General features: G+C 39.0%; 1 protein-coding gene across 11 annotated transcripts in view; it reads left to right on the forward strand.

Annotated features, from left to right (window-relative positions):
- Nucleotides 1-12150, forward strand: part of ADAMTSL3 (ADAMTS like 3) — a 402196-nt gene that overhangs the window by 283551 nt on the left and 106495 nt on the right. For all 11 annotated transcript variants that reach the window (XM_007990199.3, XM_007990200.3, XM_037987797.2 and 8 more), the window contains one exon: nt 2348-2477. In XM_007990199.3, coding sequence (XP_007988390.3) covers nt 2348-2477 — 130 coding nt within the window. The remainder of the gene's footprint in view (nt 1-2347; nt 2478-12150) is intronic.

Consider the following 12150-nt stretch of genomic DNA (forward strand, 5'->3'; position numbering starts at 1 on the left):
TAGTCAAGACTGTTATTTGCAAATGGCAGAAACCCAACCAAGCAAAAAGAACATGTCAGCCTATTTATTGGTTCTGCTTCTTTTCTTGGAGTCTGTGTTTTTACGCTTTAAATATTAATTTATTTCTTGATGAAGGCTAAAAAATACGTATATATTTTGAGACAGAATCTTTCTCTGTTGCTCAGGCTGGACTGCAGTGGTACAATCATAGCTTGCTGCAGTCCCAGCCTCCTGGGCTGAAGTGATCCCCTCACGCCAGCCCCCCGAGTAGCTGGGACTATAGGCGCACCCACCACACCCAGCTAATTTTTGCATTTTTTGTAGAGATGGGGATCTCACTGTGTTGCCACAAGCTACGTATATTTTTCTTTTTCTAAAAAAAGACTCTTTCATAATAACACCGCAAAAGTCAAATGTGAAGTAAGGGATGTTGCCTTGTGCTACAAAAGGATTTTATTTGAAAAATGATGCCGATGTTTCAGCACTTGATGTATTATATTCTAAATTCATAGTTGTAATTATTACCTAAATTTTGTTACAAGATGAGGTAAACTTATTTTTATAATTTTTCCTTTTCTAACTTTGATTGTTGAAAGTAAATGCTTCATTAAATATTTTAAGGTGAGAAATGTCAAAGTAACATTGTAGGACCAATGTATGGGATGGAAGATATTTTGTGGCCATTTTTGGAAAATATACTCTACTTCAATAAGTATCCTAAATCAGCTATTAAACTTATAAGTTCTTTTCAGTAAACTTACTTTAAGATAGAAAAGTTTGTCATGAGTGTTGTACAATTCCATCCAGAATGGGTTATAATGGGGCTTTAAGGCCCACTTATTCAGAAAATGTTCCAAAATAGTCTCTGGAATACAAATTTCTAAAGGATTTCTGTTATAAATTAAAATATATTTGGAAGTTAACTGGATTTTTCTCAGATTTAAAAAAAATGAAACATACTAGGAAATGAACCCTTAAACCTCTACAAGGTAACTAAGTTTTGATATTTGCAAATAAAACCTAGAGTTATTAAGTTGTAGCAATGCCTTCTTATATCTCAGGTTAGCCAATGTTTATTTTAAAAGTTCATAGAAGATACATGCAGATTTAATACTGCATCCGGCATGGCAGGGAACATAAAATTACAACTGAAGACAGCAGGAGAAAATTTATTAGAAAGAACTGAACATCACAAATATGTATTTTAGAAGTATCTTTGGCCAATACTACATCCTGTAAAATGGTTGAATTGAAACATGGCATTTGGAAAAAGAACCACAACCTTGTAACATAATGGAATGTACATTCTTGCATGAAAATGAATGCATTTGCATATTTCAAATAACATAGTCAGTTGCTATTACAGTTCGTATGTGACTTTTTAATCAAAAGTTTGATTTACATCTTGTTCCATCTGATTTCCCAATAATTTTTTTTGTCTCAGCAGACAAAGAATACTGGTTGAGAACATAGGCTTTGGGGTCAGACAGACCTGTCTGGCCTCAAAGGGAAAATATACTTGTGAAAGTTCATATTTTCACAAGGAGCAGTCTTGTACTTTTTGGCTGTATTGCATTTTAGAATCCCTAGAGTATGTACAGAAGAAAGATCACTGAATTAGGAGGCAGGGAATTTCATTTTTAGGCTTGAATCTACCACATTTTTGCTGTCTTAGTTTCTCTGTAGACCTCAGTTTCCTTATTATTAAATTAATAAAATGGAGGTAATAATGCCATTCTTTTGACCTCACTGATTATTGTGAAAGCATCTTGTACACTTTGCAAATAGGAGGTGTTGTTATTGTTTTTCCCAGCAGTAGAAATGTTACAAATTACAGTCATAGTGAACAGGAACTCAAATCATAATTAAAAATTTGAGGAGTTATGTGTCTGCCAGATTTAGCACATTTGCAGTGATATAGAGAAAATGTTATTCTTTAGCAGCTGATTCAAAAATTCCTCTTAGGGAAACTATTGTGACTGTTTGGAAGAAACACCTTGATGGCTTATTTGGGGGAACTCCTAGATTTGAGTACATTTGGAATACAGATAAGTCCAAGGAGGGGTGGGGAGTCGGGATGCTCTTGAATGTTTCAAGGTGAGCAGATTTGGGAGAGAGGGAGTAAAGGGACTGAATTTAAAAGGCGAATGAAGGAATATTGTAGACTGGGAGACTTTGGATAATGCAAAGTTGTTTGCTCCCAGGTGTACTCTGAAATACATCCTGCAGCCCTATGATAGTCAAAAGGGCAGTGTTCTAAGAATGAGAAGACCTAAGACTCTATTTTGTTTTTTCCACAATAAATGATTCTATGTCATTTGCATTTTTTCCTCTTTCCAACCTGCAGGCCATCAAGAAGCCATAGCAGTGTGCTTACACATCCAGACCCAGCAGACAGTCAATGACAGCTTGTGTGATATGGTCCACCGTCCTCCAGCCATGAGCCAGACCTGTAACACAGAGCCCTGTCCCCCCAGGTATGTGCTGTCTTGTGCTTCTGGTATATACCATGTCCGGGTGGTAATACCCTCCCCTGCAGAGAAACCCACCTAAGTGCAGACTTGTGGGTTCACCGAAGGTAGATGTGCTAAGCCTGCTTCAGAGCTCTCTTCTGTGCTCAAGTTATGCTCCAGCCAGATTCTTGCCTAGGTGCTCAGATGCAGCCATGTTGAACAGGAATGATCTTAAGGTTGACTTTTGTTTGCATCGAACACTAATGAACATAAACTGGCCTGCTACCTACAAAACCATGAGATCAGTGGATTTGTTCTCTTTCTCCTCCCTGTTTCCTCCAGGGCACTTCTTCCCTTAACATCCCATCAGAAAGCACAGGATTTGCATTAGAGTTAACATTGGTACACAGTAGGTGCTTAATCCATATTTGTTGAGTGACTGTGTAATCTTCTATTTGATACCTGGCACTCACACTGATGTGTTATTACCTTTCCCACTGACTTGCCTGGGATCTCAGGTTGTGGGGTGTAATGTTATAAATCCCAATGAGTAGGTGAGGGTGACCTTCTTGATCTCTTTGACTGATAGGTTTACCTTAAAAGTTAATCTGCTTTCTTAAGTCCTGGTAAGATCGTGAGGAATTTTATCAGAAGAGAAGTAGGTTGTTCTCATGTTCCTGTGTCCCTGGTGCTGCTGGCTACAGAGGATGATAACTGAACATCATGGGTTTCTCACACAAGATCTTTCTGAATATAGCCCCGTCTTTTCCTTCATCTCTTCTTTACCTTTATTATCTTGTGACCCCTATTCTGTGAGAAGAGTTAGTTGCCAAAAATGCTGAGCCCATTCCCAGTCACTACCTGCCTCTCCTACCTCTTAGTCATCATATTGCCCTGCTAATGAAATCCTTTCATTTGCTAAAGCAAATTCTGCTATGTTTAGGACTCTCAGTGATTGAGGGAGGTTATTGTATCCTCCTGCCATATTAGTCTAAGGATAAGTATATTTTATGTTTATTCAGAAAATAAGTTATGCTTCTGGAATTCTCTTGACCCTTCTGATTTTGATTCCATGTAATCTGTTGGCTATGATGTTTCTCCTGCTTCGATGGCAGGAGGTGGGGATCAATACGTTAGGCCCCCTGAGAAATCAGGCCCTCCACATCCTGGAGATGGGCACCCCTTCCTTGAGAGTCTTGTTCTCTAGCCCGCACAGTCTCAGGAGGAGGCCAGTGTGTGCCTCATCCTTGGTGAAATCAAACCTGCCATGTAATGGGTATAGTGTTTTGTATCCATTACTGTATTTCTCACTTCCATTGAGGCCAACAGAAGTACTGGGAGCTTGTTGGCTTATGTTAGAGCTATCTTGCTGTGTGTGGTTTAGGTGATGCAGTAGGGGCCTGTAGACTTACCTTAGTGAGCAAAGCAAGGGCCAGAAACAGCACTGGGAAAACTGTTTCCCTGCCACCTCCCACTCCCACCCCCAGGCTTGTGGCATTCCAGAGTGATCCGTGCTAGAATGCAGATTGCAGAAGAGACAATAAAGGAGGGGTTTTAGGAAGGTTTGATGTAACCAGGAGTCAAGACTTTGTCATACTTTGTCAAGTATGTCCAGACTTTTCCAAGAATAGCAAATATGTTAGAGCAGTGTTGAATATGTATTCACTTGGAATGACCCTTTAATCTTTAGAGAAATAGCACTTGTGTAATGGCATGTAGTAATCTGAATTATTTATCTATGTTTCTCAGTTTTTTCTATTCTAATATTGGAACCACTGAAATGGATACTTTTGGAAAAGCCAGGGTTTCTGTTTTCCTCCCCTGCTACATCCCTCCCCTGAGGCAGTGAAGATGGAAACAGATGACCACCTTCCTGAACAGGAGCAAGGCACAGGGACAAATACAGGGTGGGGGCAAAACATAGTCATATTTCTCAACATATTTCCCTATGACATTGGAACCATGTACTACATCATTTTGTAAACTGTTTTCTTAAACTTAATCTGGGGATGGGGCATGAGGTGGATGTTAAATAAACAGCGTCTCAAGAGCAGGAATACTACGAGGACCTAAAATAAATTGGTGGGGCAGGGAAGCGGGGGAGGGTGGTGCAGGTCCTTTCTGAGGAAGTTATTTAAGACGTAAACACAGGCAGGAATCTGCCAGGAGAGCTGTAGAGGAATGAGTGTTCTGGGCAGAGGGAACAGTATGTGCAAAGGCCCCAAGGAAAGAAAGAGCTCAGTGTGCTCAAGGAACTGGAGAGAAGGGAAATCAATGTGTCATCAGATGAGATATGAATGGGCAAGGGCCACGGTAAGCACTTGGACTTCATCCAGAGAGTCAGTGGGAAGCCACTGGAGGGTTTGAGCAATGAAGTGGCACATCAGATTTACATTTTAAAAAGATTACTCAAACACAGAAATGGGGAGAACAAAATGGAGACAATTAGATGAATTATAAATTTTTTAAGAAAATTACTTAAAACTAGGGATCCAGCCCACCATAATTCTATTTGAGTGTCCTCGATTTAAAGCCTGCCTCCGTGTGAATCTGCAAATATCATCATTTCCTTTTTACTGTTTATATGACACCAACACCTTTTTTTTTTCTTTTTTTTTTTTTTGAGACGAAGTTTTGCTGTTGTTGCCTAGGCTGGAGTGCAATGGCACAGTCTTATGGCTCACTGCAACTTCCACCTCCTGGGTTCAAGCGATTCACCTGCCTGAACCACCTGAGTAGCTGGGATGACAGGTCAGGTGCCCGCCAACATGCCCAGCTAATTTTTTGTATTTTTAGTAGAGATGGGGTTTCACCATGTTGGCTATGCTGGTCTCAAACTCCTCACCTCAGGTGATCCACCTGCCTCAGCCTCCCAAAATGCTGGGATTACAGGCATAAGCTACCACACCCGGCCACCAACAACATTCTTCATCAAAATAGTTGAATCCCTTCTATATTTGTAGCCATGAATATCAATGCACCTCTCCTGTCTTTTCCAAAACTGCTCGGTGTATCCTTCAGAAATACTGCTTTCCCAACCATGGCCCCCATGCTTCAGTATTTTGCAGAGCAGTTTTAAGAGTTCTACAATCCATAAATCCTTTTCTTTCTTTCTTTCTTTCCCCCCCCCTTTTTTTTTTTTTTTGAGACGGAGTCTCACTCTGTTGCCCAGGCTGGAGTTCAATGGCGCAGTCTCGGCCCATTGCAGCCTCTGCCTCCTGGGTTCAAGTGATTCTCCTGCCTCAGCTTCCTGAGTAGCTGGGACTACAGGCATATGCCATCACACCCAGCTAATTTTTGTATTTTTTGTAGAGTCAGGATTTTGCCATATTGGCCAGGCTGATCTTAAACTGACCTCAAGTGATCTGCCCACCTCAGCCTCCCAAAGTGCTGGGATTACAGGCGTGAGCCACTGCACCTGGCCCATAAATCCTTTTCTATGTACTGTTTTATTTAAAACAGTGAATGAACCTGTTCACAACTTATGTCTGCACTATATCAGGTGTTTTGCTGTGCAAAAATTTGAAAATCATTGCCCTAAGTAGTCTCTTTTTGGTGAAAAGTAGCTAGTACTATTCTTATTAATAGCCTCACATTCTTTCAGAAACGTGCTAATAAATATATAATGAATAAAGGCTCTTGTTTTCTGTATATGAAAACTGAAATTTAGGATTTTTAGGTGATTGGTGACTTCTCCATGAGCACACACTAAATAAATTGCATACTACAACATAAAGCCCAAACATGGAGCGTTTCTCATGAGATGTCATCTAGTCTAAATTCTGCCTTTTCAGGATGTCCAAATGGAAGCTGTGGGAGTCTACATATCATGCTACTGGTAGAGCTGGTCTCCTGATTTCTAGTCCCTCCACTAGCCATCCCCTTTGTCTACTGTAGCCAGTACTGTCTTTCTAGAAAGATGATTACAAAAAATAATGGTTTGGAATTTGCACAGATTTAAAATTGTGACTACAGTTTGGCTAAGTGTGAATTTTTTTTTTTTTTTTTTTTTTTTTTGAGATAGGGTCTCTCTCTGTTGCTCAGGCTGGAGTGCAGTGGTGTGATCACAGCTCACTGCAGCCTTGAACTCCTGGGGTCAAGTGATCCTCCTGCCTTAGCCTCCCATGTTACTGGGATTACAGGAATGAGCCATATGTGCATCACTAATTTTTTAAAATTTTAAAATGTTTTTAGAGATTAGGTTTTTCTCTGTCATTTAGGCTGGAGTGGTTGTGCAGTCATGGCTCACTACAGCCTTGACCTCCTGGGCTCAAGATATCCTCTCATCTCAGCCTTCCAAGCTCCTAGGATTATAAGCATGAGTGACCACACCCAGCTAGGTATGATATATTGATAGTCATTAACAAAGAAGAGTAAAAAGAAGAAAATACAACCCAATATGTTGAGGTGTATTTTATTTCTAGATTTAAATCTTACTGCAGATTGATGTGAAACTAGTCTTCACCAGAATTCTGCTCTGTTTCTAGCCAAGGAACAACTAAAACAGAGAAAATGAAAATGATAACAACATGAAAGGCACTTCAAATGAGAATGATTTGCATGTCACAAGATGAAAAGAGAGGCCCTGAGAACACTGATGAAACTCTCAGTTTTATTTTTCTGAAAATAACTGTTACACTCTTGCTCCAGAAGTGAAGGTAGCCATAATGTTTCATCATATAATTTTTTCAGAAAAGAAAGCCAAAATATGAAACAATTTACAATTCATTCTCTGTCATTCTAAGAATTAGTGCATAAAGTTGGCATTACAACCACAATTACATTCAAGATAAGATAACTTGATTTTATAATTTTTAATTTAAATTTTCAAGACTAAGTCCAAATCAAACATTTTCTCCCACTTTATCATGAAACCTGAGTTTCTTTTCTGAGGGGAATCACATAAAGTAAGTGGCCTTTTATGGTTTTAGTTCTCTGATAATATGAACTTGAGATTCTTGACAGTTTACTTTTCAGTACTTAATGAATTTGTCCTAATCATGTGTAACTTCCACTGCCTTAATTCAGATATGTTTTACCTGAACAGTTTCAACAGTTTCTAAATGAACTCTTGCCTCTCTTGTTTCCTGCTCTGATCCATGTGCACACGCATGACTATGGAAGATCTTTATCTTTCTAAGTTGCAAAATGACTGTGTGCGCCTCTGCATGAAACCCTCAACAACGCTCCTTTATCTATGGATTCAAATCCACATTCTCCACTTTGGCATGTGTTTCTTTCCTGGGGCTGCCATAACAACCAGAAACAGAGTGGCTTAAAGAACAGAAATCTATTGTCTCCCAGATCTGGAGACCAGAAGTCCAAAATTAAGGTGTCAGCAGGGTCGATTCCTTCTTAGAACTGTGAGGGAGCCTCTGTTCCATGGCTTTCTCCTGGCAGGTAACCTCTGGCATTCTTCGGCTTGTGAATGGCATTGTCCCTGTGATTTCATATTGTTTTCCTTCTCTGTGTCTTTGTGTCCACACTTCTCTTTTTCATAAGGACACCACTTATATTGGAGTAGGGCCTACTGTAATGACCTCCTCTTGATCATCTGCAAGAAACTTATTTCCAAATAAGGTCACAGTCACAAGTACTGGGGGTTGTAACTTCCACATCTTTTGTGGGAAGGCAATTAAACCACAGCATATACATGCCTTTGTGACTCTGGATCCAACTCTTAAACCACATTTCCTGTCACCTCCACCACACACACACACACACACACACACACACACACACACACACAGAGACAGAGACAGACGGACAGACGGACAGACAGACAGACACACACTCAGGCTCACCCTAAGGAACTTGCTCAGCAGCCACAATAAATTATGCACCATGACCCACACTCCTGCTCATTCATGCCATTTGGACCTTTGCACACACTATGCCCTCTGCCTCTTAGAGACCTTCACTACTATGACATTAGTTAATTCTCTCCCATAAAAGTAATCATTGGCTCACTTCTCACTAGTAAAATTAAGTTCAACAGAAAGTGAGATAGGATCCAAACCTAAGCCACTTGATAGCAAGGAACTCTCAAAAGTCAAAAGAAAACTGGAAATAGATCAGGGACATGGGATACAGCCCCAGTTCCACATCTCTCAAGGAATTTCAGGTGAGTTCCTTAGCTCTCTGGGTACTGTTTCTTAATATGAATAATGAAGAAAGGTGTTGGACTTTATGATCACCAAGGTCCCCTAGGCTCCAATCTTTCATTTTTGGGTAGTGCTTTCAGGTTGCATTTTTCACTCATGTCTTCAAATTATGTCTAGTCCTTTTGCAGCAATCCTTATGTCCACACATGAGTAGTGTGAAGTGTTTGGGGTTTTAGTTCTAAGAATAGCAGCCTTGGTTTGACTTGTCCAGGAGGTCAAGGCAGGGTTGAGTTTAGTTTGCAATGCTCTTCCATTGCCCACCAAACCAGAACGAGATTTAGCAACAAATCTAGAAACTGTTTCTTAAGTTTACTGAAGAAAGCTTAATGGTTTATTCATGCCTCAGCCTGTGTACTGTATCCCATTTCTGTCATCACTGTGCCTCAGTGAGAGTTCTTACACGTTCTCTTCCTCAGCAATCTCTTGCCCACAGAGCTTCCAAGCTAGGAATAATAGAGCAGAGAACATGTCTTGGCTACTTTGCAAAATTAAGAGTCCGTTTTTATGTGAAAGGAAATACTATTCCTCATTTCAAAGTTGCAAATTTAGTAAACTTTTCAAAGGTTGAGACTTATATTGGAAAAAAACCAGCAGAGACAAAGGTTTGATGCCAAAATAAAGGTAAGTTTACAAAAATGTTTTAGGTTCGAGAAACTAGTGGTGTAGGAATAACAGGAACAGGGTGTTGCGTAATATTTTCCATACAAATATTTACTGACTCCAAGGGCAATAGCAGTAAAATATCACCCCAGGGTGAAACTTACCACTGAGATTGGGTTGGACGGCCAGTGGATCTTTATTTACCCAAAGGCAAATGTATTTGATGTATTAGCCTGGACTCTCCAAGGTGGGGTGTTGGATGTTTATTTGCTTTTATGGGGTTACTCCCCCTGATCTATCCTATAACTGCTGAGTGCCTGCTATTTATGGAGTTTGCTTTTTCCAGGAGAGAGCCAGCAGCTTGTAGAAACATGCTGGGTTACATAATGGTCCCACTAGTCTGAGGAGAGCCTTCTTCTCTAACGGGATTCAACACTGCTAGGGAAGAAAGGAGGAAAGCAAGAGGCAACAGTGATGTGTTTCTGTACCAACTTGCTACCTATTTCTTAATATAAAAAACAATTCTTTATTGAGTTCATTGTCTGTGAATAAGAAATTGTTACCCATTTCTTAAATAAAAACAGCTCCATCTCCAGTTCCTCATGACTCTGATTTGTCTAGCTATACACTTGCTTGAAAGATGATCATCCTGAAGTCACATCAATAAAGTTACAGATTTAAGCTGAATTGTTTTAATCATGAAGCAGAAGCCTTCTAATTATTTAGCTATGTATTCCAATTGTCATTCAAATATGACCCATGTATCTACTTTTAGTGACTTCACTCACATTCAAAATTTCTGGAATTTAGATATTATCAAGTATAGTCTAAGTAATTAATAGACTTCCAATTAAGATGGTGTTGTAACATCATATTCTGTTCCAAATACAGATCAATGGTAGATGCAGTATAAAAGGAGGCATACCAAAGACACAATTAAGAAAACAATTACCTGGGCTAGGAAAGGAATGGAAGCATGAGGTTGTGAATGGAGCTGCATTGGTGGTTATTTGGAGCTTGAGGTCCCAAAGCAATCGTAGCAAATGACAGTTCAGTTTCTAAGACAGAAGAAAAACAGTTGATGATTTGGGGAAAGGGAAGAAAATTAAGAAATATGGAAGTAATGTCGGAGAATCAAGATATGAAGTAAACTGTTTACTAAAACTTAAGAAAAAATATCCACTCCTAGTATCAAGAGAAACAAATGAAAATAAATCCCCACATAGATACAAAATAGTGAAACTACAGAAAATCAGGGAAGATAAGAAAATCTTAAAAGCTACCACACATGAAAAACAGATTAACTGCAAACAACTTATCAACAACTTGAGTTTCTGGAAGACAAAGGAATAATATCTTCAGAATATTGAGGGAAAATCATGATCACCCTAGAGCTAAACTTGCTGAACTATTATTTCAAGTATGTGACTGTATATGTCAATTTCTAACCACATGATGGACTTGATATCCTTAAAGGCTTTTTGCTAAATACCTCTAAAATACTGGGTAAAATATGTAAAACATATCTTGAAATGCAGAACTAAGCTTGTAAGAAAGTAAGAAAAATCCTCAGAAGCCAAAAACAAGCTGGAGCATTGCCTTAGTGGGAACAGTTGTCAGTCTCAGTAACCTACACTTTTTGGCTTTAAGATCTTTTGCCTGATAGACAAGTCCTTAGACCTTCAGAAGGTAAGGAGGAATAGAATGGAGATTCCCCATACAAAACCAGGGTCTACCTCAGTGAAAAGGTAAATTCAAAAAATGAAATCCATCCTGTAAAGAGAGATTGCGAGGAGAACTATCTGTCTCAGCTCTGCCTCTGAATGGAAGGAATCAGAAAGGCTCCCCTGAGAATCTAAGAGCTAAAAGTAGCCCTTCATTTAGGAGTAGGGTTTATATTCACTCTTCGTGATCCAAAAAATTGATTCATAGTGGTCTTGATAGAGGTGATGTAAATCCTGTGAGGAGGAGTGCATCTTCTACCCAGACCTTAAAATTCCCACAAAGACATAGTGAGCATTAGCTCATAATCAAAATTTAAAAAAAAAAAACACACATGAAGAAACAATGTGTGAGAGTCAGTGGGGGAAAAGATAGAATCAGATACAGAGCATCATAAGTTAGAATTATCAGGTACAGAATATAAACGTAAGTTTATTTAAAATATTTACATATATAAAACAGGAAATTAAAAATCCATGCTAGAAACAATAAACTATGAAAAATACTTGAAGATTGTTTAGAAGAACCAATTATCACATTGAACCATCTGAAACTTTCTATTTGGTCAAAAATGGTCAAATATTGGCAGTTTATATGGTTCAGCTAATAGAATATCTAGAAGTTAAAAATATAGTGATTGAAATTTAAAAGTTATGTGCTGGAGTAAACGGTTAAAATGGAAGAGAGAGCTGAAAAATTTACCCAGAATAAAGCATGAAGAATAAATAAAATATGTAAAATATGCACAAAAGGTAGATACAGAGGAAATATTGAGAAGGTTTATAATATATAAAAATGGAGTTTCAAAAAGAAAACAAGAGGTGGCATTTTCCCCCTGCCCTACAGATCTGTGGAACTTTGAACTTTAGGGGGTGATATAGGGTATCTGGCAGAAGAAATTTCTAAGAAGCAAATCGTTCAAGAGGTGACTTGGGTGCTCTAAAAAGCATTTAGTTTTACGCATTCACAAAGATATGATTTAGAATTGGAACTTATGTTTAAAAGGGAAGCAAAGCATAAAGTTTAGAAAATTTGCAGCCTGACAATGCAATAGAAAAGAAAAACCCATTTTCTGAGGAGAAATTCAAGCCTGCTGCAGAAGTCTGTATAAGTAACAAAGAGCCAAATGTTAATTGCCAAGACAATGGGGGAAATGTCTCCAGGGCATGTCAGAGGTTTTCATGGCAGCCCCTCCCATCACAGGCCCGGAG

This window comes from Chlorocebus sabaeus, chromosome 29 (assembly GCF_047675955.1).
Source record: "Chlorocebus sabaeus isolate Y175 chromosome 29, mChlSab1.0.hap1, whole genome shotgun sequence".
Lineage (NCBI taxonomy): Eukaryota > Metazoa > Chordata > Mammalia > Primates > Cercopithecidae > Chlorocebus > Chlorocebus sabaeus.